Source organism: Typopeltis vanoorti, chromosome 17, assembly GCF_054136105.1.
Source record: "Typopeltis vanoorti isolate ZY-2024b chromosome 17, IOZ_Tvanoo_1.0, whole genome shotgun sequence".
Classification (NCBI taxonomy): Eukaryota; Metazoa; Arthropoda; class Arachnida; order Uropygi; family Thelyphonidae; genus Typopeltis; species Typopeltis vanoorti.
Genome location: NC_143565.1, coordinates 105,755,433 through 105,781,555, shown reverse-complemented (window position 1 = coordinate 105,781,555; position 26,123 = coordinate 105,755,433). Strand labels below are relative to the sequence as shown.

The window sequence follows — 26,123 nt, the reverse complement described above, 5'->3', positions numbered from 1 at the left end:
TCAGCTTTGATCAGCTATTTTATTTTTAATCTAGCTCTCTGATCAGTCCATATGTTAAAATTTCAATTGACCATCTTCACTAACAATTGTTCCAAATTACTAAAATGCCTGTTTGGGAAAGAAGTTAATGTTTATTCCTATTTCTCAGCCTATTTTCACAGTTTATCTTTCTATTGCTGATTTTCATATCAAATTTATCACAGCAGTCAGTCATCAGTGAGTAATCGCCACCATGACCAAACACTTGTGTAACATGGAATTCGCCATCCATACATAAAGTTGGCATGTGTGTTTTCACTTATATCTTTATATATTTTTTCGTTCTCTCATTTCATTTTTTTATCTTAATTTCATCATCATCATCATCAAATTCCTGACATGTACCCTCAAGGGGTGTGCAGGATATTATGATAGTACAGCAATCCCTCGATTAATGTGCCCCTGATTAGTGCGTCATTTTTCTTCGATACCCAAATTTGATTAGTGCGCCTCTAAAATTCGATTAGTGTACCTATATACATCTTAAAAATAAATGTTACAGATTTTTAAAAATTTTCGATCTATACATTTTTTATGGCTAACTATTTTTAAAAAATCACTCACCAGGATGAAATAATTTAGTTACCGATTTGAAACATTTTACAGAGTTATTTTTTAATGGCATACTACACCATTTCCATGTATGCTATGTTCCAAATTTACCCCCAAAATTTATGTCGCCTGCTTTACATAGCATTTTGCTGATCATATCTCGTGCTTTTCCGTACTTTTTTATTTTAAATTATTTTCCTAACCTTTAATTATGAGTAAAAGAATTAGTGAGCAAAAAACAGAAGTGTGAAAATTATTCGACAAGTAATCTGATTGGAAGAAAAACTTGAAATAAAGAAAAATTAACCAGATGAGTCCAGAGCAAAGATAGGACAAGAACACAAAAATGGGTAAATCAACTGCTGAATACAAAGAGAAAGGTAAGGCTGCTTGAAGTTCATCATGCATGCACTGAAAATCAAAGTGTTATAATGATTGAATTAGAGAGACTTCTTTTTACATGGCTTAACATTTATTAATATTTATTCCTGGGTGTAACCAAAAACGGATCCTGCCATACACTGGCCTTATTAAATCAAAAGCATTGTCTCTTTGTAACCTGGAAAGGAAGGGCTATCAGTGATGCAAAAGAAGAGGAATTCCATGTTAGTGCTGGGTGATTTGAGCATTTCAAAAAGAGAAATAGCCTACATAATGTTCTAATCACAGGCGAAGCTGCAAGTGCAGATAAGGAGATATCCAAAGATTTTGAAGAAACTTGTGTAAGAAGGGGACTATTGTGATCAACAAATATTTAATGTCGATGAAAAAACCGGCTTTTTTTAGAAGCAAATGTCTTCCAAGACTTTTCTAGCCAAATCAGAGAAATCTCAGCCTGGTTATAAAGTTGCAAAGTCGAATAAAATTACTGCTAGCAATCTGCGAGCCATTTGGAAGCACATTCTTCCACATTGTGCAAATGAATCTAAGTTAATTAAATCTCATTCTGAGAAGTTGAGTGATTCTGACCTACTAAATTTAGATGCACAGTGGGAAGATCCTGAAGAATATGAAGAAAATTGAATCATTGACAAGCCCAAAGAGGTTTCACAGAAACAATTTGAAAATAGTTTTCGTACAATCAACGTTTTTAAGCAGCAATGCTTAGAGACTGACCCTGGTGAAGAGAGAACCAGTAAAGTTTGCAGAGGCAATAGGGCCATACTGTCAGTTGTATGAAAAAAAAGAAACAGAATGCTGGCCAAACTAAGTTAGCTCAATTCTTTGTTAAGAAGCAGAATAATAAATTTATATTCTGAATATGTTTTATTGTCTTTCAGCTTCATGGTTTTCCTTTAACTAGGCCCTAATTCTTTTATAAAAAAAATTAAGGGTCAAAAAAGAAATATCAGGAATGAATTATACATTTTCTCATAGGTTATCATATTCGATTAGTGCATTTTCGATTAATGCACCTGTTTTAAAGAACGCATGAATACTACATGAAAAACTTGCATCATTATTAACTTCCTATCAACAATTTTCCTCCAAATCAATCTGTTTTCTGTTTTATTGTCTTTCAGCATTTTCAACATTATCAGATCTTATGTTTCTGTCTTCTAAGGTATTTTTTTACTCTATCAATTCACCTATATCTTGGTCTTCCTCTGGGTCTTTTGGCTTCCAACCTGGCAAAGAACACTTGTTTTGCTAATCTTTCCCCTCGCATTCTCTTTAAGTGACCATACCACCTGAGATTGGTTTTTGCTAACACATTCCTGGATGCTAACGATCAAGTTCTTTCTTAATATCCTTGTTTTTAATATGATATTGCTATGATGCTAACTGTTCACACCCCTTAGCTTTCTCAGGCTTTTTTCCTAGGCTCTCATATCTGTGGTCTCTAGTCTTTAGTCAAGTTTTTTATTTCTAACCCAGCTCTCAGATCCATAAGTTAAAATTGGTTTGAACACTGTCTTGCATACAGCTAATTTAGTGTTTTGACTAATTTTTCTCTTATTCCATATAAAGGAGTGTCAAAAATGATATCAGGATTGTGGAATACTGTTTATGAAGACAGACTGAGAAGTTATAAGACACCAACACTAGCAGACAGGAGAAAGAGGGGGTGATATGATTGAGACTTACAAACTTCTGAAAGGGTTATACAGAATTTTGGTAGGTGGTATTTTTCATTTTATGGAGTGTGGGGAAAGGATGCCTTTTGGATGTTGTCTTCATTCCATTAAACCATAAAATGATTATTATAATTATTCAGATTTCTCTTTACAAAGACATTCTTATTTTAATTCTATTCATTAACTTTTAAAAGAAAAATATTTTTTCCTAATATTCTTAATATTCTTTCCATTCTAATGTGGAGTTCTTCATAGGATAAAATATGAGCTTAAGCGACTGGAGAACTGATTGGCATGTGGTTCAGTTAGAAGGAGAATGAAAGAAAAAGTGAATAGTAAAAGTATGAAAGTGCGAGGAGCTGGGAATAAGAAGAAAGTATTGTATGGAGATTCGATAAGAGGGTACTAAATGAGAAATTGATGAAAACATGTTTCCTAGGTGCAAAGATCAAGGGTGTTAGTGAAGTTATTAAGTTTGCAAAAGGGAGAAGTGAGAGAGTTCACTGTTTTGACAGGCACAAACGATTTGAAAAAGGTGAGAAATATGCATTGAGGGAGGATATAAAAGAATTGTTGAAAGAAGCAAAAATGAAGAGTTAAAGTAAAGGGTGTGAGTTAGTTTGCTGCCTCGATATGAAAGCAAAGCAATAACTGTTGTGTGTAAAAGTATCTAAACATTTTTTTTAAATTAATTAAATAATAAAAAATAATTTTTAAAAACTTATCATCAGTAGAGGACAAGTAGGTTAGTCTCTTGAAACATACGGTCTGAGAAAAAAATAAGTTTAGATATTAATTATTGGTGATATATTATAACTTTAGTGTAGTTTTAGTCTGGTTTGGTTGGATTGAATGTGGTGTGTTTGCCTTTGGGAGTTATTCAGCTTGAAGCACTTTTTCATTATAACTGTTATCGGAGGAAAAAATGGCAACGAGAATCAGATCAGCCAGATGCATGGTTTGAAAATAGAGAGAGTGTGTGTGTGTTGAGTGGATTTTAATAAGATGATTCGTTGTCAAGAGTGTAATATTATGCATGAGCATATGTGGCAGATGTCCTTGTTGAACACAAGAATAGTGAGAGAGTGTCTGTAGAAAGTATACGTTAATGGATTGTTGTGATTTAAATGCAAGTTGGGAACTGGAAGTAAAGAATACCAGATGAAAGGTGAAAGGCAGTGATGGATGTAAGACTAAGAATGATAGCCAGAAGAGTGAGTGTGAGAATATAAATATAGAGAATGTGATTGTGAATACAGAAATGATTAAAAAAAGGGAAAAACTGGGTGTAATTATGGAAGCAGAGGTGTGCCTGACTGATTAAGCAAGAGCTGGCGACTGTGCAAATGGAAGAAAGTGTGATTGATGAAGCAATGGTGGAAACAATTACTGGAATGCAAGAATTGAAGAATGAAATGATTAAGATGAGGAATGAGATGAGGTATGTACAGAATGAATATGATGGATATGAACCGTAGTGTGCAAAACAATAAAATATTGAAGTGAAAGAAGTAGTGAATGACTCAAGAATAACACTATATGGAGATTCTATTATAAAAAGAGTGGTGGGGAAGAGGGAGTACAAGGTATGTTTTCCAGGAGGAAGAATGAACAGGATGATTGAGGCCCTGGATATGAGAAGTAAGCATGCAAGGGAGTTAATGGTTGTGGTTAGAACAAATGATTTGGTTAGGCATAGGGAGAATGTGAGGATGGATATCAGATTATTGGGGATAATGAAAGACAGCAGTGTAGTAGGAAGGGTGGTTTGGGCATTGCCAAGGTACGACAATGATGAGTTGTGGCAGAGAGCAAAGATCTTGAATGGAATATTAGAAGAAATGTGTGAAGAGAAAGGAGTGCAGTTTGTTAATGCATGGGATGGATTTGAGAAATGAATGGAACTGTATAAGGGTGCTGGACTTCTGAATGGTTTTTGATGAGTCATTTGGAAAGGTTGTTGCTGGAAGGAAGTGTAATCAGTGATGCAAACAAGGTATAAGTGGAAGTCAGAGATGATGAGATTGAGCAGGAGAGTGGATTACTAGGCGAAATCAGTGTGGTTGTGAATGGAGAGGAGAATATGAGAAAGAACAAAAAGTTGGACAGAGAAATGCAGTGGGCCAAGGAGGTTAGGGAGACGTGGTGTAAGGAGACTGGATTCTGAAAGTAGTAATGAATGCATGCATGTGGATGGTTAACATGCGAATTGAATGGCCTGGAATACATGGAGAGGTTGAGTTGGGTGGGGGGGGGGGGGAAGAAGGCAAGCAGACAAGAGCAGGGGAAGAGAAGTCAGATGGTGGGGGGGATAGCATGAGTTGCAATGGTTATAGACCAAAAAATGAATTGTTATGCTTGCTTACAAATACCAGGAGTATCATAAATAAGGAAGATGATATTGTTTATTTGAGTTTGTGTTATTATAGTTATCCATGTCCCATGGATAACTATCTCTAGCTATAACTAACTCCTAACATACCTCAAGTGGATAGAAGTAGATGTACAGTAGATAGGTGAATATAGAAAAAGGTCTGCATAAAATTCCTAGAAACACAGCTTACATCATATACATATAAGGATGACAGCAATTTTAATCAGTTCCAAGCCACCAGATAGAAATATCACCAAACAGAAGCTCGGATACTCATCTACATCTGCAATAGTGATGATATTTTGGTACTGAAAGTTGACAAGAGCAGTTCTACTATAATTTTAGATTTTCTCATTATGACCAGTTGTAGATGTCAGATATTCTTCAAGATATATCCTTGCTAAATACTTAACCAAACTTCTAATGCCTCCTGTCTGTAAAACAACCTCTCACATCAAACTCAAAACATTTCATTGACAGGGTGAACACACTGGTAAATAGGCTTATTATGCCTGAACTCACTAAATATATCTGTAGGACTCAAAACATTATCCTTCATCCCATCAATGAAATGTTTTGTTTTTGATTGAGAGGTTGTTTTACAGAGAAGAGAGGTGTTAGAAGCTTGGTTAAGAATTCCTAGTCACCATCATTCTTTTCATTGTCGCTTAATACCATTTTCAGTTTGAAAGTAAGTGCTATTAGCAAAAATGTCTAGGAATGGGTTTGTTCATTTCACCAACACACCTGGTTAATATTTATATAGAATCTGCTGAAAAGATAATTGGAAAATTCCATACTAAGCCAAAAATACAGCTATGTTTATATTTTGGTCATCTGGCTAGGCTCAAAAGAAAATCAACAGCTTTCTTGAAGAGTTTAAACCTTTAAAATGTGTTTTACAGTGAACAATGAAGAAAACAGGACACTTCCATTCCTTGATGTACTAGTCTCAGTTTTAAGCAAAACTTATTAACATTCTAGATACATAAGGGGGGGGGTGAAATCAACACTGGCCAATATCCACATTCTGTACTGCTCTCTCATTTACTCATTACCTTGCTCATTTACATGGTGTCATAAAATCAACATGCCATCCTATTTGGTCATTCCAGGTCAACAATGATATCAGTGATATCATACTGAGATGGAAGTGTAGGGAGTCAACTGCAGGTGCTATTTGCAGTGGACAACTGACCACACGCACTGAATGTGACTGCAGGGTGGCACAAAGAATAATATGTAAAAACGGCCATTTGTCAACTGAGATGTTGAATGCAGAGTTCTGGCCATTGACTGAAACACAAGCCTGCATAAAAACATTCAGAACTAAGGCTCACAACATGGGTTTCCATGGTAAGACTGCAATATACAAGCCCCACATTACCTGAGCATCGTCTTCAGTGGTGCAAAGAACATGTAGAGTAGGATGTGGAATCTTGGAAAGCTGTGTTATGGAGCAACAATTCGTGCTAACTCCCCCCCCTCACACACACACACTGAGCAGATGGATGGGTGTGCAGATACCCATCAAACGCCTTATCAGAGTGTGTAACATCAACTATGAAATACGGAGGTGATGGTGTGATTGATGGTATAGTCCTGTTTTTCCTGGTTTAGCCTTGGACCTCTTTTTGTTGTGTCACGAACATTGAACTTTGAGAGATATCTGAACATCCTGGACATTGCTATGCTTTTGTGATGTTTCTGTGGAATTGTCCATTGTCTGTTTCAGCAAGACAATGCACCTTATCATAAGTTTGCTGCTCTAACCGTGTGGTTTGTGGACATGAGCATCACCACACTTGACTGGCCTCCACAGAGCCCTGATCTCAATCCCATTGATCATATCTGTGGGATGAACTAGAGTGTCAGGCAAGGTCAAGGGACATCTATCCCACAGTAGTCCAGGACCTCATTGCATGCCTATAGGTAGAATGGTTCAAAATTCCCATTGACCACTATCATATGCTTGTGGAAAGTGTACCCCGTAGGATTACTGCAGCCATCATGGTGAAAGGAAGTCCTACATCTTATTAAGGTGGGTGCTATGGCTGTTTATTCCTCACACTATGGTGTCCATTGACTTCTTTCCAAGCAGTGTACATTGGTTGGAAAGATCTGGGTTCAAATCCTGTCTAGTGCATAGTCCTTTATTAGGACGTTTCACCAAAAGTGTGTTAGCAGTTTCATGTGAAGGATGCAAGTTCCCCTCACCCCCCCCCAAAAAAAAAAAAAAAAAAAACATTTTTTTTTCATCGCCAACCAGCCAGAAGAACACATGGAATTTAAAGACATAATAATGCCAGCTGACTGGCAGTACATCAAGAACAACAATAGTTGATATAGAAGAAAATATTGAGAACGTTAAGAAAGAAAGGAAGATCACATAAATCAATGGGCCTATACACTACAATTGAAAAACAACTAGTAATGTGGGAACTAACAAGAATGTCACATATGGAATTTAATAGCTATTGTTTAAAGAACCCTTGGAAATGGCATGTTATACTTAATATAATAAAAACAGGTCTTATCCTAAACAATGAGGCATTTATATATATATATAATCTCATTATAATATTAACAATCTTTCTACTTGTGTAGGTTTTCAGGAACATGGTTATTTATCAATTAGTTATCAGGAACATAGTTATTGATGAAGTACACCAGATAGAGTATAAGAAACTTGTAGAATAAACACTTTTAATTATATTGATCATACCAGTCTCTTTAATATGAATAACATTATTTTGATCTGTTTCCTTGTATAACTGTATTTAAATTTCTCAATAAGTATTTTTTTTTCACCTATGCTATCGAAGTCTGTTTAAAAGCCTTTAAAAATTTATATCTGTTCAGCATTTTTTATGATCTGTGTATTTGTAATTCCTTAAATAAAATTTTGATTTATAGGCTGAGACAGCAGCAAATCGTATTTGTAAGGTGCTAAAAGTAAATCAAGAAAATGAAAGGCTGATGGAAGAATATGAACGACTTGCAAGTGATGTAAGTTTCTTATTTGATTTTGAACATTAAATTTATTTAAGTATTAACATATAGTAAATATATTGGGTAATTCATGTATATAATGTTTTCTTTCCACTGAATCAATAATAGCTTTAGTCTGGAAAGAAAAGTACATCAGTATAGTATCGATGTACTTTCCTTCCGTGATATGAGCTAACTACTGTTAACTTATATTATGAAATCCTTAACTTGCCTATAACAATTAGATCTTACTATAACAAACTTGTTGGGACAAAGGAAGTATAGTTGACTAGCAAACTTATAGGGAGCACTGGAATAGTTTGCTATAGTAAATTTTATGTAGAAAAGCATTTCATCCTTTTGGAATTGTTCTATCATCTGATACAGTTAGCAAATTTGTTATAACAGTGTTTACTGTAATGAGAGGTGACTAGTTTGTTATAATAAACTTTCTACTATACCCTGGGCCAGATTTAAGTCTATCAAGGCCTTAGGCTATAACTTATTAGAACCCCCTGTCCCACCACCCCTTGAGTAAATTTTTAGGTTTAATAGCTTTCATGCTCATCAAAAGGTGCATATAAAATGCTATATACATAGTGCAATACATATATGTTTTTATTAATTGTATATAAACATATTTTTGACATAAGTAATAATAGCAATATCAACTAAACCAAAATAATAGCAGTATCAACTATAATAGATAATATCAACTAAACCAATAACATAATAAAAGAAAAGACATTATTTTCATTCATTTGTTAAAAAAAAAAAAAAAAAAAATATATATATATATATATATATATATATATAAATAACAAGAAAATTGATTCAAATTATTTACAATATTTGTTTTCATGAATTCATTATTGCAAAATCCAAAACGATATTTTCAAATGATAAGCTTTTAAGCTTGTCACTTTCCATGTATAAGGTTTTCAAGAAAGAGAGTTTATTTTGAAGAATCGTTGTATCTCAACCATTTTTTTTTTAATCTCTTAAGCCTGCTAAATGATCTTTCTTAAGAGCAATTAGTTATCATCAAGGTAAGAAAAGTATAGTTTCAGCATTTGGAAAAACTGATTGTATTTTGTCTTGAATTATTGTATTGTATAAATTTTGTTAATTATATTCACTTGTTTGAGAATAATTTTGCTTCATATATAGATGAAAATGTTTTATATCCTCATATAAGTTATCATCTATGTCATAAGGATAATTTTTTACTAACATTTTTACTTTCTTTGTCTAGTCAAAATTTAACAGAAAAAAAATAAAAAATTGAGACTATTCGTATAAACTTCAGCTTGTTCTTTGTAATTGACTTTCTGAAGAATCCATAATAGGTGCAGAAAAATTTATCCTAAATTTATTTCTTGCAGAAACATCAATATCTAGTATATATTTCTTTCATTAAGCTATAGTTTTTTGAAATCTTCTTCCCTTTGCACTCTTAAAATCTGTGTCAGTTGGTAATTTTCATTTGAATTTTGTTCATTTTGATCAGAACTGTTTCCAGTTTCTTTTATGAAATCTGATAAATATGCATGCAGTTTTGAACAAGTACTTAATGATGTTTGAGTGTTGTGTAATATTTTGCTGGTTTTGTGAAAACCTGTTCCAAATCAAGAGAAGCTTCTATTTCCCACAAAAAATGGGAAGATCTTGAATTTATGTTTATGCTTATATAATTCCATGATATAAGCATAAACATAAATTCAAGATCTTCCCATTTTTTGTGGAAAATAGAAGCTTTTCTTTTGATTTTGCCATTGTCATATTCATCATCCTGAAATTTAATTAAAGCATCAATAATGGAATAACAATTATTCATAATTGCACGTGTAGCTTTAACATATGCTTTCTATCTACTGCCAGAAAGATGTTTTTTGAATTTCAAATTTGGCTCCCAAACATGATTTTAAAATAGATTGTTTTGTCAAAGCTTAGAAAAATGTATAGATTTGTTGCAAGATCATAAAAACATTTACAGCTTCTTTACAGCAGTCAATCACAGCATAGCCAACCTAATTTAAATATTCAGCATATATTTTTTTTTATTTAAATTTTTTGTTGTGTTCCCTTACATTTCTGTTGGAATAGAATAGTTTTCTGTTGGAGTTAATGTTAAAAATCATTGAACAGTATGACCATCAGGCATATCTTACAATAACAGTTAATTGATCAATGTGTAACAGATGTAACAGATAGAGTATAGAATCAAAAAAAAAAAACTAAAATCCCCAGCTTCTTTTAAATCTTCAAAAATAGAAGAGCCAGGTTTAAGGTTGTCAAGGCCCTAGGCTGTAACTTATTACACCCCCTACCCCTTGAGTGAATTTTTAGGTTTAGTAGCTTTCTAAATGGGCTCTTTCTCTGACTCACACAAAAATCCATTCAAATGTAACACATCACTTTTCTACATTTCCATCCTTCTCTCAAGTCATCATTATTATACCTTGGTAACACACTGACTATCCTTCCAATCACACTGTTATCATTCACTCTCCTCAATAATCTCCTGATATCCATTTTTGCATGCTTCAACTTGTTCCAACAACCAACCACCAATAGCTCACTTGTTTCTCTGATCTAATTATCCTGCCAATTCTCCCTCCTTAAGTTTTTTTAGCCATTAAATCAATAATTTCATAGTTTCATCACATGTTTTAGATAAATGTGATGGCTTTCCAGACCCAGAATTCCCATAACCAATATGATCAGTGAGAAAGGTATCGGTAAATGCAAAACTGGCTGGTGGAATGAAAGAGCAGGAACTGTAATTGCAGAAGCAAGTGAATCATGGAATGGAAGCCACTGAGTTACTCACCCAAAAATTGCTGGAATAAATGAAACATGGTTGAATTAGGATGATGTCATGATGAGAATTTAAATGGAAGGTATGATGTTTTCCGTGAAGATAAAAATGACAAGAAGGGGAGGGGGGTGCTGCTGATGATAGCAGGCAAATTATGTCCACACAAAGTGTAGATGCAAGATGTAAATAGTGGCAATAGTTTTGAGTCATTATGGTGTGAGGTGGAGGTTGACAGAAGAGATATTTAGTTGAATATTACTATAGTCCAGGGAATGTTGAGGGAGGTAATAAAGAAATGTATAAGTAAATTGTGGTCAGTGAACATGGGAAAGATTATTATTATTATGGATGATTTTAATTATGGCAGTATAGATTGGAATGAAGAGATAGCATTTGCGAATATGAAAAATGAATTTCTCAAATACTTGAGAGATGGCTATCTCAGGCAGTATATAAAGGAGAGCACACAAGGATTGAGAGATTTAGATCTAATCATTCCAGTGGAGTTTGCACTTCCCTCCAGTTGGTGAGAGATCACCTGAGTTTTGGTAGCCTTGATCAGGCAATATATGCTGAGGATATTTAGAAAGGGTCCAGAAAAGATTTACAAAAGGTGGTCAGTAGTCTTTGGAATGTGAAGTATGAAGACATTGAAAGAATGTAAATTGCAAAGCCTCATGAATAGGAGAAGGAGGGGAAGATATGATTGATACATATCAGTTAGTCAGGAGTTGAAAGTTTTTTCCACTTGGTTATACTATACATTAAAGATGCCAAGAAATTATATTCTAGGTTTAATCCTTAACCAAGTGTAAGCAAACAAAGTTTGCATATGAAGTAACTTCATGACTGGGTAACTTGTATATAGAGACTAATGACTTCATATCACTTGCCTTAGTATCCCATAATGCAAAGCACATATCCTTATGGACATGTATAATGCTATGCATGATAGGAAGGGTACCTACCCAGACTGGTTTCAACCTTTATTGAGGCAAAAAATTTATCAAACAGAGCCATTATCAAACAAAGGGAGCCAGACATAGAACTGATACTAAGGTTGAAGTGATGCAGAAGTAATATTTCCATATACAAGTAGCCAAAAGGTGTCACACCTTATTACTAAAATACTCTGGATTAGAGATAGATGTTGAAAGTTTTTCCACTTGGTTTTACTATAAATTAAAGATGCTAAGAAATTATATTCCTGGTTTAATTTTGAGCTTACAAAGTCGAATTTACCAATGCTAAAAACTCCTCACCCTTATTCCTGATAACTCTTGCATTCGTGTACATATATTTCAACATTTATACCCATAGTTACCCTTGTGTAGGGTGACCAACTTTCCCGTATTTCCCGGGAACTCCCGTATTTTAGCTAATTTTTTTGGATCATCCTGGCTCCTGTATTTTTCATAATCAATCATTGTCATTAATTTTTCAATTTATATTATAACTGCCAAATACAGTTTGCCACTAATATCGATAGTTTGGAAAATTCTAATCGATACAATTTTGTTCTGGCCAATGAAGATACATGGGTGTTCCTGCAAAGATGGCATATCATTGCATTGATCTTGTAACCTTTGATGGAATTTTAATAATCGATACCCATTTGGAATAATCAAATCATTGGTAGCAATTTTCGATTCTGGATTTTCTTTGTATGTTTTCTATCTTGCATTCTTACCAGCCGTTGTGTCTGCATTCATTCTCAAAGTATTTTCAGTATCCTTGAACATCAAGTGCCATAGTATATTTTCGTGATGGATAGTGACAGTGAAATGGAAAGTAATAATGTAAAAATGCCACCAAAATATAAATATAAATGTTTGTGTGTTTATCTGAAGAAATGGAAAAAACAGTACTCGTGGCTAAAACTCATGCCATCCAATGTTCGCAAAGCTAATTGTATATTATGTAAATGTGACTTCAGTATCACACCTGGGGGTAATAATGACTGCAAGCACTGAAGGACATAAATGGAGAGAAAAAGATGTGAAGACTTCTTCGAATTTGAATCTCTTTTTCTGTAATAACACAAGTAAGAACTTAAACAACAACACTGCAGATGAGCTAGCGTTAGTTTTTCACACTGTAAAACACAACATCAGTTACAGAAGCATGGGCTGTGCAAATAAGCTATCAAGGGACATTTTCTATGACTCGAATTTGGCCAAGAAGATTTCATGTGGTCGAACAAAGGCAGAAACAATTGTGGAAAATGTTCTGGCTGTAAGAAGTGTGCAGGACTTTATCGATGTTTTAAAAGATCCTTCAGAAACCAGCAACTTTTTTTCAATCGCAACTGATGCCTCAAACCATAGAAAGATGTTTCTTCTAGTTGAGATATTTTGACCCTCTAAGTGGCATAAAAAACAGGCTCCTGGACTTCATTGAGCAAGCTGATGAGACAGCTAACTCCATTCATAGCATGATAGTCTTCCCTTGATGAGCACAATTTATATGTAAAAAAATGTTACTTCATACTGTGCAGATAATGCACACGTGAATTACAGGAAACATAATTCTGTAATGAAACTGCTCACAGAAGACAATGAAAACATGGTTAAAGCAAACTGCTGCAATCATATTTTGCACAATGCAACCAAACATGACTCTGATGGATTGGATATTAATATTGAAATGATAGTTTTAAAAATTTATGGATACTTTGCAGTATCTGCAAAAAGAAGAGAAGAATTAAAATCATTCTTTGATTTTCTTGAAGCAGAATGGTCTGAAATTCTTCATGTTCCTACTCAGTGGCTTGCTTTGACATCAGCTATAGATAGGTTAATAAAGAACTGGTTACCTATTAAGAGTTAATTTGAAAGTGTCAACGACTGTCTAAAAATCTTGAGAAAACAATTTAATGATGAGGATCCAGAAAAGAAGTGAGTTGTTTGAAGTATACCTTAATTTTTTTTCCAACATTGGTACTGTACTTGTTCAAGCTGCCAAATCTCCCTTATCCTTGTGACCCAATCTCCCTTATTTTCATGTTCGAAAGTTGGTCACCCTACCCTTGTGTAATGTCATTACCTACCCATTCAAATTGCAGACCTGCGAAATCCCATTTGGCATTGCATAATCATTACTGTACACATGCTCATTTATGGCAGGGTAAATCTCGCCTTTCTGCTCATGCCCTGAATACTGTACATAGAATTGACTGGAAAGGCACCTGTTCATTACATTGAATCGAACCAAAACGTGCTATGAAGACAAATTTAAAGATACCTGTGAAATTTTGATCAATAACCCTAATCTTAACGATAATTATAGTCTAAAAATCCCGAGAATATGGATGGAACATATTTTACTCACATAATCTTTTGTTCTAAGAGTTCATTATAAAATATAAATTATAATTTGGATTGTAGTACTCCAGGATCTTAGCCTTAATATAACAAACACTTATGCTAAATTATTGATTAGACTACCATTATTGCTGCATTAAAAGAGATTATGAATTTGTTCTCTGACCATGTTATAAAAGAGTAGGTTATAGCTTCGATGTAGATTTTTTTCTCCCATTAGAGGTCAGGCCAGTAGAATAATGGTTGATCAAGCTGTTATTGCTTTGGCATACTATTTTAAATATAATGTAAATTATATTTACATTATATTTAAAATAGTAAAAAAAGGCCCCCCCCAGTGTGTATATATATATATATATATAGAGAGAGAGAGAGAGAGAGAGAGAGAGAGAGAGAGAGAGATTCTCTCTTTCTATATATATATATATATATATATACTGGGGGGGGCGTCCCCCTGATGCCAACGCCGCCCAACCCCCCGAGTTCTGGACTGGTAGGCTGGTTCTCCTTGAATTCTGATGACTCAAATTTTGAAGACTCGAAGGGGGGGGGGTACCGGTGCCTACGACGCCCAATCCCCCTGAGTTCTGGACTGGTAGGCCGGTTCTCCTTGAATTCTGATGACTCAAAAGGGGGTCCCCCCTGCTGAGTTCCAGACTGGTATGCTGGTTCTCCTTGAATTCTGATGACTCGAATTTTGAAAATTTGAAAGGGAGGCCCCCTGGTGCCTACAGTGTCCAACCCCCTGAGTTCCAGTTTGGTAGGCCGGTTCTCCTTGAATTCTGATGACTCGAATTTTGAAAATTTGAAAGGAGGTTCTGCCCCTGGCACCTATGGCACTCCCCCCCCTCGAGTTCCAGACTGGTAGGCCGGTTCTCCTTGAATTCTGATGACTCGAATTTTGAAGACTCGTCACTCAGGGTAACCCCTGAGTTTCAAAAAGTTTCAAATAACTTGACAAAAAACGTGACACAAAAACATTACAAAAAAAGGATTATTTTATATTATAGAGTAGATATATATAATCGGTCATCGTCCATGGCTCTCCTTTCCCATGTAACACCTGCAAATCTGATGATATCATTAATCCACCAGGATTTAGGTTGGCATTATGGTCATTTTTCCTCTTTTTCCATATATTTGCTTTCTTATTAGTTCATTTCTGATAAGGTTTCACTGACCTGACAGTTGTTTAGAACTGGTTGGGTCTCTTCAGAGACTAGGCAGAAACCTTAAGAGAGCAAAAACTCTCTTTCAATACTAAGGAACTTAAAATGTGGGAGAGGTGTATTTTTCGTAAGTGAACTCTCAGTTGGTGTGTAAAGTATTTACTAAAATAAAGAGCCAAAAGGCTTCAGTTCAGCAATGCAAAATTATAAAAATCGAGTGGATATTTCAAATGGAAATTATATCAAGTGGGAAATAATGCTGGATCTAATATCCACTTGATTTTTATAATTTTGCGAACTGAAGCCTTTTGGCTCTTTATTTTAATAAATACTTTACGCACTGACCGAGAATTTGCTTACGAAAAATACACCTCTCCAACATTTCAATTCCTTAGTATTGAAAGAGAGTTTTTGCTCTCTTAAAATTTCTTTCTGTCTGGTCTCTGAAGAGAACCAACCAGTTTGAAACAGCTGTCAGGCCATTGAAACTTTATCAAAAATGGACTAATTAGAAAGTGAATACATGGACGCCTGGGCAGTGTTCATGTTTTCTAAAGTAGTCCATGCTAGGACTTTGATTTTTATTTTTATAATTTGATTGCTGAACTAAAATTGCTTTTACTAAAATAAAGAGCCTTTTGGCTCTTTATTTTAGTAAAAAAGTATTCTTACTATATTTCACAGCCATATGTTCAATATAGGAAGAATACATTGTTTAAAAACTTTTCAGGCATAATGGTAGTTGACTTTTGAATATTGAATGTAATTTTCCAAATGCTTTTCCATCCAAGCATCATGTATCTTTTAATTTTGTCCATGATATTTTGTTCCATTGATATCTGTTATCCTAAGTATATGTAATGATCTACTTGATTAATTTCATCATTATGATTTTTATTATTTCTGGTTGGACATAGCTATTGAACATAACTTGGGTCTTTGTAGGTTTATCTTTAAGCCAGCAGTTTTGCTAGCAATTTGGAGTTCATGGATCTGTAATTCACAAATCTGTAATTCATGTCCAGTTAAATTAAAGATAATCATGTCATCTACACATAAATGGCTTAAATATCTTCCATTTATCTTGAGACCTTTCCTTTCCCAATCAAGAGGTTTAAATATTTCTTCTTGGCATGCTGAAGTCTTGTGATTCAGCAGCATGCTTCTGTAATTTAACAGTTGCAGAAGCATATTTTTACAAAATAGCAATAAATTAATTTTGAGTAATCTGCTGAATAATGGTCTAGTAATTAGTACAATTTTTATTTTTGTATATTTTGGATATCATTGACTATTTGTACTATTTTCCAAAGCTTTTAGAATGGATTCGGCGTACTACTCCATGGCTTGAAAATCGTACAACAGATAATACTCTGGCAGGAGTTCATAAGAAATTGGATGAATTCAGAAATTATAGACGCATACATAAACCACCTCGTGTAGAACAGAAAGCAAAACTAGAAACAAATTTCAATACATTGCAGACCAAGCTACGACTTAGTAACAGACCTGCTTACTTACCATCTGAAGGAAAAATGGTTTCTGTAAGTATTTATTATTTTTTTTTAATAAGTGATTTCTTAAATTAAGTTGTGCATCTTATTAGCATTACTTACGTTAGTAAGTACAATGTCTTTATAGGCATACCTGTCATATCTGTAGTGATTTCCTCTTGAATTGTTTGATATTATATTCATTCAGATTAGACATTCTTTCTGACTAGAAAGCAAATTTCCCAATCCAAATACCTGTTCTAATAAAGTATTTACCTTGTTTGATCTAGGATAAACACTTTAAATATACAATGTCATATATACCAGCTCGTTTTTGACTGGCAAAACTATTTTATTATTATTATTATTATTTTTTTTTTAAAAAACAGCTTTCAAAATTATCTTCATCAATTTTCTGATATGTACCCTCAAGGGCATTCGGGCTACTATGAGAGCACTACATGATTAAATTCACATTATCATCAATCTGCTCTCCACAATTTCCTTCAAAATTAATCTATTACTTGTCATTCCAATATTGCCATATCTAACATTTTGTGCTTCTAAGGTGCTTTCGGCCAAATCAATCCACTTGACCTTTGTCTTCCTCTAGATCTCTTTCTTGCCATCTTGGCACAAAACACCTGTTTTGCTAACCTTTCTTTATCCATTCTATTTAAGTGGCTATACCACCTTAGGTTAGCTCTGCTTATACGTTCCTGAATGCTAACAATGTCAAATTCCTTTCTAATATCTTAATTTTTAATATGATTCTGCCATTGATGTTCACTCTCTTAATTTTTCTCAGAAACCTCATATCTGTGGTCTCTAGTCTTTGATTAAGTGCTTTTTTTTTTTTTTTCCTAACCCAACTCTCAGATCTATAACTTAAAACTGGTTTGAATACTGTGTTATATACTGCAGTTTGGTGTTTTGGCTGTTTTGTGTTTGGTGTTTTGGCTAATATCTCCTCTCTTATTCCATATAAATTTATTCAGCTGGCTACCTGCTATACCAGCTTTACTTATTCTGTTGTCTTGTTTCCAGTTTTAACTTGCCATCTTCACTCTAAACTGTGCCTAAATAACTGAAATATTTTACTTGTTCTATAGGTGCTCCATTTAGAATGCAGTTGATGTGTTTGATATATTTCTGCCTGTGTTCATAGTTTTGGTCTTTTATTGCTGATTTTCATGCCAAATTTAGCTAATTTCATTAATAGTACAATTTAAACAAAATTGGTATCTTCACTTATTTACAAGCATTTCCCCTTTTAGTTTTTTTTTTCCTTGTTAAATTCTGAATGAGATATTTCTTAGTAAAAATATTTTCATTCAAAATTCAACAGCTGGCACAGTGAAAAAGGAAAAGTTGGTCCATGTTGGAGATCTAAACAGCAGCATAGGAAATGATTATCAGACATACAGAAATGTTTTGGGGAAATTTTGGAGAAAAGAGCAAAGCTAATAATAATGGCAAATACCTGCTGGATTTCTCTTCAGGACATAGATTAGTTATTACTAACACCATGTTCGAACATGAAAATGGTGTTAGTAAATTCACATGTTATGGAGAGAAGATGCGAGAAATAAGAAAAGTCTTGTTCATTATATTACAGTTGGTAGTGATGTTTTCCCACTGGTTCAGTATACAAGAGAGTACAGGGAATTTAAAATAGGAAGTGATCACTAGTTCTGATCAGAATATAATTGAATTTCATATCAAAAAGAAGACTGTGTAAGAAAGTTTTAATACAAATAGTTGAGCAGCTTTCAGAAGTGAACTGTAACTGAAATACACAAACATCATTGAAGTACAAATTAAAGAATTTGAAAACAAGAACCAAACTTTGGAGATTTAGTGGCAAACCCTGAACAAAACATTTATTGATGCATTCAGAGAAGCATGTGTTGAGGTTGTAAGGATAGAAATATCAGAACTCCATAGTGGACTCAGGAAGTTAAAGAGGCACTCAAGGAAAAGAAGAAAACACATGGAAAGTTCCTGACAAGTAAGTCAGCTTGTGCTCTTAGAGAATACAGAAAAAAATGTAAGAAAGGGAAGTACCATGTAAAACTAGCTAAACAAAAGTCATATGAAGACTTTGGTAAGAACATAGAAAATAAATATCAGGAAGGTGACATTCTGAAGCTATTGAAAAAAGCTTCAAAATGGAGGGAAAAAGTATTGTAAAAGGAAGCAGATGATAAAGGTGACATGAACACTGAAGATAAAGATATTCTAGATGTTTGGAATAATTATTTTGAAAGACTGCTAAATGAAATAAGCAATGTCAGCATGCAGATAGAAAACTCTTAACAGAAATGCAGTTAGGAATATACATATCCATACTTGAGGTAGAAAAAGTAATCAAAAACCTGAAATATGGAAAGGCAGCTGGAGTAGATGAAATTCAACCAGAAATGCTCAAATATGGAGGTATAAAAGTTTTACAGTGGCTGCATTGCATAATTCAGAAAGCCTGGGCAGAGGATCGAATTCTGGATGATTGGAGCAGAGCTCTCATAGTACTCATGAGAGCTCTCATCTATGAAAAGGGAAATAAAACTGAATGTGAAAATCACAGAGGTATTTTTCTACTGAGTGCTCCTGGCAAGATTTATGCAAAGTGTACTTGGCTAAAAACAGTTGTGGAAGTGAAGTTTGGTGAAGAACAAGCTGGGTTTATAGAGTTTGTCAGAATCAGATTTTCACTTTAAGACAAATAGTTCAGAAATCTTGGGAATATAACAAGGATTTGTATTTAAGGTTTTTTTCATCTGGAAAAAGCATATAACAAGTTGCCAATAGGAAAGCTCTTCAAAATGCTACAGTTATATGGTGTAAATGGGACATTATATTGAGCAGTTAGAATTGAAGGAGGTACAGGATGATCATTCAGTTTTAAATCAGGTGTGTGATAAGGGTGCACATTATCTCCACTGTTAACTGTATGGATTGCATTATAAGGAAAGAGGTATTAAATCTGATATCAAATTTGCAATGTTAATCTTAGCTCTTTACTTTATGCAGATGATGTTATACTTCTCAATAAATTCAACACGTCTGCAAGTTTCCTTGACTAAATGACTGCCTGGTTGGCCGAGCAATTAACGTATCTGCTCTCCAGCCAAAATGCTGCAGCATGGATGTTTGTGATTGTCTGTAAAAATACTAGTGGTGGTGGTGGTGGGCAGTAGATGGTGTTGGTGTATGAAGTGTGAGAATTTAATTCCCGGAACGGCTGCTTAGTGTCGCCCATGTGGTGATTTGGTTGGAGTCACGTAAGTGTGCTTGTACATCTTTTAACTAATGAATGCGTAAACTTCAAGCTGATAGAGCCATTTGCCAGTTGGCTATTGCAAAAACAATAGAGATCTGCATGTAAACTTTGGTGTAAAAATGTGTGATTGATTGGAGCACTGTGTTAACATCAAATTTTGTGTGAAAATTGACAAAACTGCTACTAAAACATCAGGGCTGGTGAAAGTGGCAAATGGTGTAGATGCTCTGTAAAAGTCTTTGAGTGGCATGAGAGATTCAAAGGTGGGCAAGAAGATGTGAACGAAGACCCCAGAAGTGGGCAGCCAAAAACAAAAATTGATTTCATGAGTTAGTGGCAGACCATTAAAAAAAAAAAAAAAAATGAAGGTTTTAGAAAAGAAACTGATATTAATATTCAAAATTTTAAGCAGTGCTAATCTAAGATGGTATAGTTACTTAATTAGAATGGGGAATGAAAATGAACTGTTATTTGAACCAAAAATAATAAAAACCTGTGAGTGCTTTTCTCTCAGGATATAGATAGATTGATTGATCTTGTCAGCAGTATTTTGGAAGACAGAAATGTGAACGTTATCAATTCAAAACCCCCAAAAAACCAGTTTGAATGAAAACTGTTGATATGAACTGGCAATGATATAGTAATTGTGTTGGAGTATCATTTTATCTAATATAACTCTTGAAGATGTATGTCAAAGAACAATCTCTTCATGAAATAATGTTGTGTTTATAAACGAAAATACCATGGAGGCAGTCTTGTCTTATAATACAGGGAATCCCTGGTTCTCTCATAATATTACAGTAATAGAGATGAATTATTATTCTCCTGAATGAGGAAAAAAAAACAACTTAATATTTAGTGTTGGTGAAAAGTATAAAAATAAGCTTTCTTACACCTTTTATTCCCTTGTAGGGAATAAAGGCCTTTTAACCCTATCTAGCTTTTGGAGACTGAGTCCGAAGACTCATCACGGGAGACCCAATCTTTCCACATAATCTACCATACCTTTCCTTGAACCTATTAACAGACAATGCACTCACAGCTGACTCTGGTAACCCATTCCACTCATTCACAACTCTCCAAGCAAAAAATCTAGTCCTCGCATCCCTATTAACCACACCATTATTCAACTTCCAGAGATGACCCCCTTGTTCTGGTCCCTCTAGACAAGCTGAAACATTTCTCCTGCATCTGTTCTATAAAACCCTTTAAGCAACTTAAATGTCTCTATCATATCCCCTCAGTTTCTCCTATCAACCAACTTCTGCAATCCACATGACTTCAATCTATCCTCATAAGGAACATTCCACAGGCCACTCACCTCTGAATCCTCTCCACCGCATCCTCATCCCCAAGAAACCCAGGGGACAGACTTGAGCACAGAAATTAAGATGTGGAAATATCAAGGCTTTATAAAGAGGAATTATAACTTCCTTATTTCTACTTGTTAATGTGTTCTTCACTAGCCAAGTAATTGTATGGGCTAATTTTAGCAATCTTAGCAATATGTCCTCTAAACTTTAACTCTCTGTCTACCACCACCCCTAAATCTCTAGCTTCATCTATTTCCTGAAGTACAGTGCCATCAATGTGACACACAGCTTGTAATCTATTTATTCCAAAATGCATAACTTTACATTTCTTGACATTAAACTGACACCCATTAACTTTTGTCCATACTAACAGCCTATTTAAATCTTCTTGCAAGCTCTCCACATCACCTTGATTAACTATTACTCCACCTAATTTCGCATTATCAGCAAACAACTGAATATTTCCTTTCAGATTATTTCCTATATCATTTATGTATAAATTAAACAGCAATGGTCCCAGCACTGAACTTTGTGGCACACCACTAGTCACCTGTTGTAGCCTCGATTCTGCCCCTCCCTACACTACTTTTTGATATCTGCCCAGCAGCCCTCCTCTTATCCACTTAATCTTCCATGGTTACTCTTACTTGCCGCATAACAAAAGAACTCTCTGGGATTTCCTTTGGCCTGCTTGGCTAAATTCTTCTCATAATCTGATTTTGCCTTCATTGCCATGCTGGTCACCTTTCTTGCCCGAGCCTTGTACTGTTCATGAGTTTGCTGATCACCTTTCTCTTTATAATCATAAGCAGCCACTGATGAAGAGACAGACTAGCAAGTGCTACCATCTCTTGGTACCGAACCCTATCAGGTTATTTATTATTATTATTTGACACCTCCAGGGAGTCCAGACTCATCGAGGGCTGCTCTGCAACTCTATCTCCACCACTCAATCCACCAACTGTCTGCAACTACAACAATGCCATCTACCGCTGACCACCACCACTGCTATTTCCACAGACAATCACAAACATCTATACCCACGGTGGGATTCGAGCCCACAGCCTTTTGACTGGAGAGCAGTTGGCCAGCCAGGCTGGCAGTTATGTCTAAAATAATTGGGTTCTACGGTCAATTTTCTTCAGTTTACGGGACAGAAAACTAGAGTTTCCAGGAGAAAAACCTCCTTGCCTGTGCCAGAGATTGACTAACTCAAGAACCAGTTGAAGATAGACTTAGAAAAAGTTTCTCCAGTTGGCAACTGGAGTCTATCTGTGGGTGGCCTAGTGCAGAGGATGCAAGCACCACTTCCACTGAGCTCCACAGGCCTAGTATAAAAATAATATTGCAAAAATGTTTAATAAAATGATCTGTAAGGTGTTTGTCTAAAAACATTTAACCCTACAATAGTCAAGGTCTTTTTTTCAGTGTATATATATTTCTAGTACTACGTTTTGTGGTTAATATATTGATTTTATGTACTTTTAGGATATTGCCAATGCCTGGAAAGGATTAGAAATGGCTGAAAAAGGCTTTGAGGAGTGGTTGTTATCAGAAATGATGAGGTTAGTGTTTGCTTTTCGTCTCCCCTTTCTCTCTATCTGTTACAGTAGTAATTTATTTAACTTTCTGATTTCTTTAAAAAAAAAGTGAAGGATCTTTGGTTTAAAATGTTTCATGTTAGCCTGAAATTTTTTTTAGCTTGTTTCATATTTTTACGAGGTGCATCCAGAAAGTAAGGTCCATTCAGAATTTGCTAAATCATTTGTACCAGCCAAAATAAACATCTTTCACCTTAACTCTCTGCATCCTTATAGCATAATCCTTTATCTTAGCTCCAGGAAAACACGATTTTGTCACTCTCCTCAAAGATTCGTTGTATCAGTGAACAGTGAATCACCATATTTATATCTGTGTCTGCCAGGCATTTCTTCAACCACTCAATTTCATGTTTTGTTCTGTGAAGAAATCCATGTAAGTTTGCTATCTTTTCTTTTACTGTCTGGTCATTCTCTTCATTTTCCACTGCATCATTCATACAGTCACTCATACCACTTGCAACACTAACTACACTAATTGCATTATCATGCATTTTGTTTTTCAATTCACTGCTATCCCTCTTCTTGTTTCTTAATACTTCTGGTATTTGCTCATGAAACACTTTCGACAAACATGTTCCCCAGTTTCATTCTCCTTCCAAAAATCTCGCATTCTGCAAAGGCCGTACATTTCGCGTGCTGCAGCAAACATAACACCCGTGTTAAAATCATATTGGGATAGCTGAAGTGAACTGTCATTGTGGAGGATGCTGTTTGGGGTTCAATAAGGAATAACAGATGGGGTTTGATACCTAGGTGGTGTACATCATTAATGTTTATATTGATGCCTCAGATGGGAAATGAATGTTGAATGTTTTTTTATTATTATTTATTTATTTATTCTATCATGTTTTGATGTACTTTGGCTTTTTTGGGGAGTATTCTTTTTAGTCTGCACGGTTTGCCTACTACCTTTGCACAGTGCAACCATATGCCTGGGGAAGGAGCGTCCTAAGTTCAATTCCCGTCGATGACATGAGGAGCTTAAGGATCTTCCTCAGCCATAGCCAAGTTAGTTGGTCTTGGGCATGGACAGCAGGGTTTTTTCCACCAGTTTATCTGGGGTTTTTCATCCAGCAAGCTGACAAATCGGCCACATGAACACACAGGGTACAGTCATAGGATATAGTACAACAAAGAAGGCAATGGGAAACCACCTTGCTCATAGTCATTACCTAGATTATGGCATATATATATATATATATATGTATAGCTGTCCCTAAACAGCCGACAGGCTATAACCTCACCAACATTCTTTTTATAACCAATGTAACACTAGCATTTTTATTTGGTTATCTTTTATGATGGAAATAATGCTAACAAACTCTATAGAGCACCTGTAACAGTGGTGAATGGCTTTTGCATTCCCTCTCAGTGAATGCCTAGACTTCAGTCCAAGCATGGCCTCCACAGTATCTCTTCTATTCTGCTATATTCAGATTTCCTCAGACAAGACCTGGCAAAGTAAGCAGCAGGATCATTTGCCAGCAGATTGGGAATTTTGTAAGTGCATTACCATTTGCACAGTCAGCTTTCACTATAGCAAACTTGTAAAGACCTAAGGAATAGCATGCTGTAGTGAATTTTATTTAGAATAGCATTGTTGTCTACAGAGATTGTCAGCATTCTCTGGTAGTTTGTTATAATAGTGTTTGCTATAACGAGAGTTAACTGTACTAGCTAGCTGCAGCCCTTGGAAACTGCCTACACTGCTGTACTCTCAAATGGAGGAAGAGGTTCTGGTGTTATTATTATTATAAGTTACATGTATGCTTCTTCACTGAAGATCATTCACAACATCTGATGGACAGCAACCCATTCCACACAATCACCATCCTTAATAGTTAGTTTCATACATATCCTTAATAGTTAGTTTCTAGGGATGAGCCCTGAGTTCTGCCCGCACCAGCCCATAACCTGCAGTCCTGGCTTTCAAGGAGACCGGGAGACAATTACCTGTCTCTCAGTCTCCTTGAAAAACCAGGTGACCATATCTGGGCAGATGTGGTCTTATCAAAGCCTTGTGAACTGGAAGAGCAACTTTTTTGTTTCTTATGAGGACTTAACCACCTTAGCACTGTGGTTCTCTAAACTTTTGTTCACTGCCCACTATAATCAATTCCCATTTTTGCTTGCATGGTATTTATTGGCCTCTTCATAACAGTGCTATAAAGTATAAATAATACCAGAGGAAAATAAATAGGTAATTTATTCTAATTTTTCACTGGATTTCTAACCAGCATCTTCAAAGCACCAATTACAAATGTGGCAAAAAACACAGCACTTACTCAGTTAGTTGTAGTAGTTGTAGAAATATCTTAAATTGGAACCAAAAAAAAAAAATGCCCTTCATAATCTCAGTGACTGTGGAAACATGCATGTTAGCGCATATGATGTTGCTGCAAATCACTTTGCATGCATGTTTCCCTGCTACTCAAATCTGTGACTGATAAAGGTAGATACACACTACCAAAAATTTTTAATGGTGATAAAATGAACTTGTTTTGGACATGAATACTTAACCAAACATACATTTCCATTGAAAAGTGGTCATCTTCTCGATTGAAAGCAACAAAAATTATATATTTCTGCATAGTGTAAGTGCATTGAGAAATTATAAAATTCAAACCCTTAATGGCCTAATCCAAAACTGTGTAGCAAATACAGAAAGAGCATTTACCTGTTGTATAACATCTATAGGAAATCTTGATTTACTGTTGCCCTTTTTTTGATATTTTGTTTCTTCTTGAACCAGAACTGATGATCTGTTATGAGCAGAACATATTCTATTTAAAATTCTTCTCTGTAATGCTCATGTTCTTGGTCACCCTCCCAACCTTGTTGATTTTTCATGTTATTCATCATTGTCTCTCTGATCTGTCATATTAAAACAGGACTATTACTGCAATATTTAAGGCCTTCTATCTTTTCCAACCATCTAAGAAATGCTGCTGCCAGTGACAAGCCCAGCAAAGTATTTTTTGGCAGTTTTAATTAAACTGTTTTTGATATCACTGGTGATTTCTTGGCATAAGTTATGCAAAAAAAGACTTAGTGTGAAGGAAGAGCTGGTCCAAAGTCATAAAGGA

At 35.0% G+C, this 26,123-nt stretch overlaps 1 protein-coding gene across 4 annotated transcripts in view; it reads left to right on the top strand.

Moving 5' to 3' along the window:
- The window catches only part of Actn (alpha actinin), a 339,371-nt gene that overhangs the window by 186,907 nt on the left and 126,341 nt on the right, over window positions 1-26,123 (top strand). For all 4 annotated transcript variants that reach the window (XM_090407380.1, XM_090407381.1, XM_090407379.1 and 1 more), the window contains 3 exons: window positions 7,960-8,052; window positions 16,661-16,891; window positions 22,925-23,001. In XM_090407380.1, the coding sequence (XP_090263506.1) occupies window positions 7,960-8,052; window positions 16,661-16,891; window positions 22,925-23,001 (401 nt within the window). The remainder of the gene's footprint in view (window positions 1-7,959; window positions 8,053-16,660; window positions 16,892-22,924; window positions 23,002-26,123) is intronic.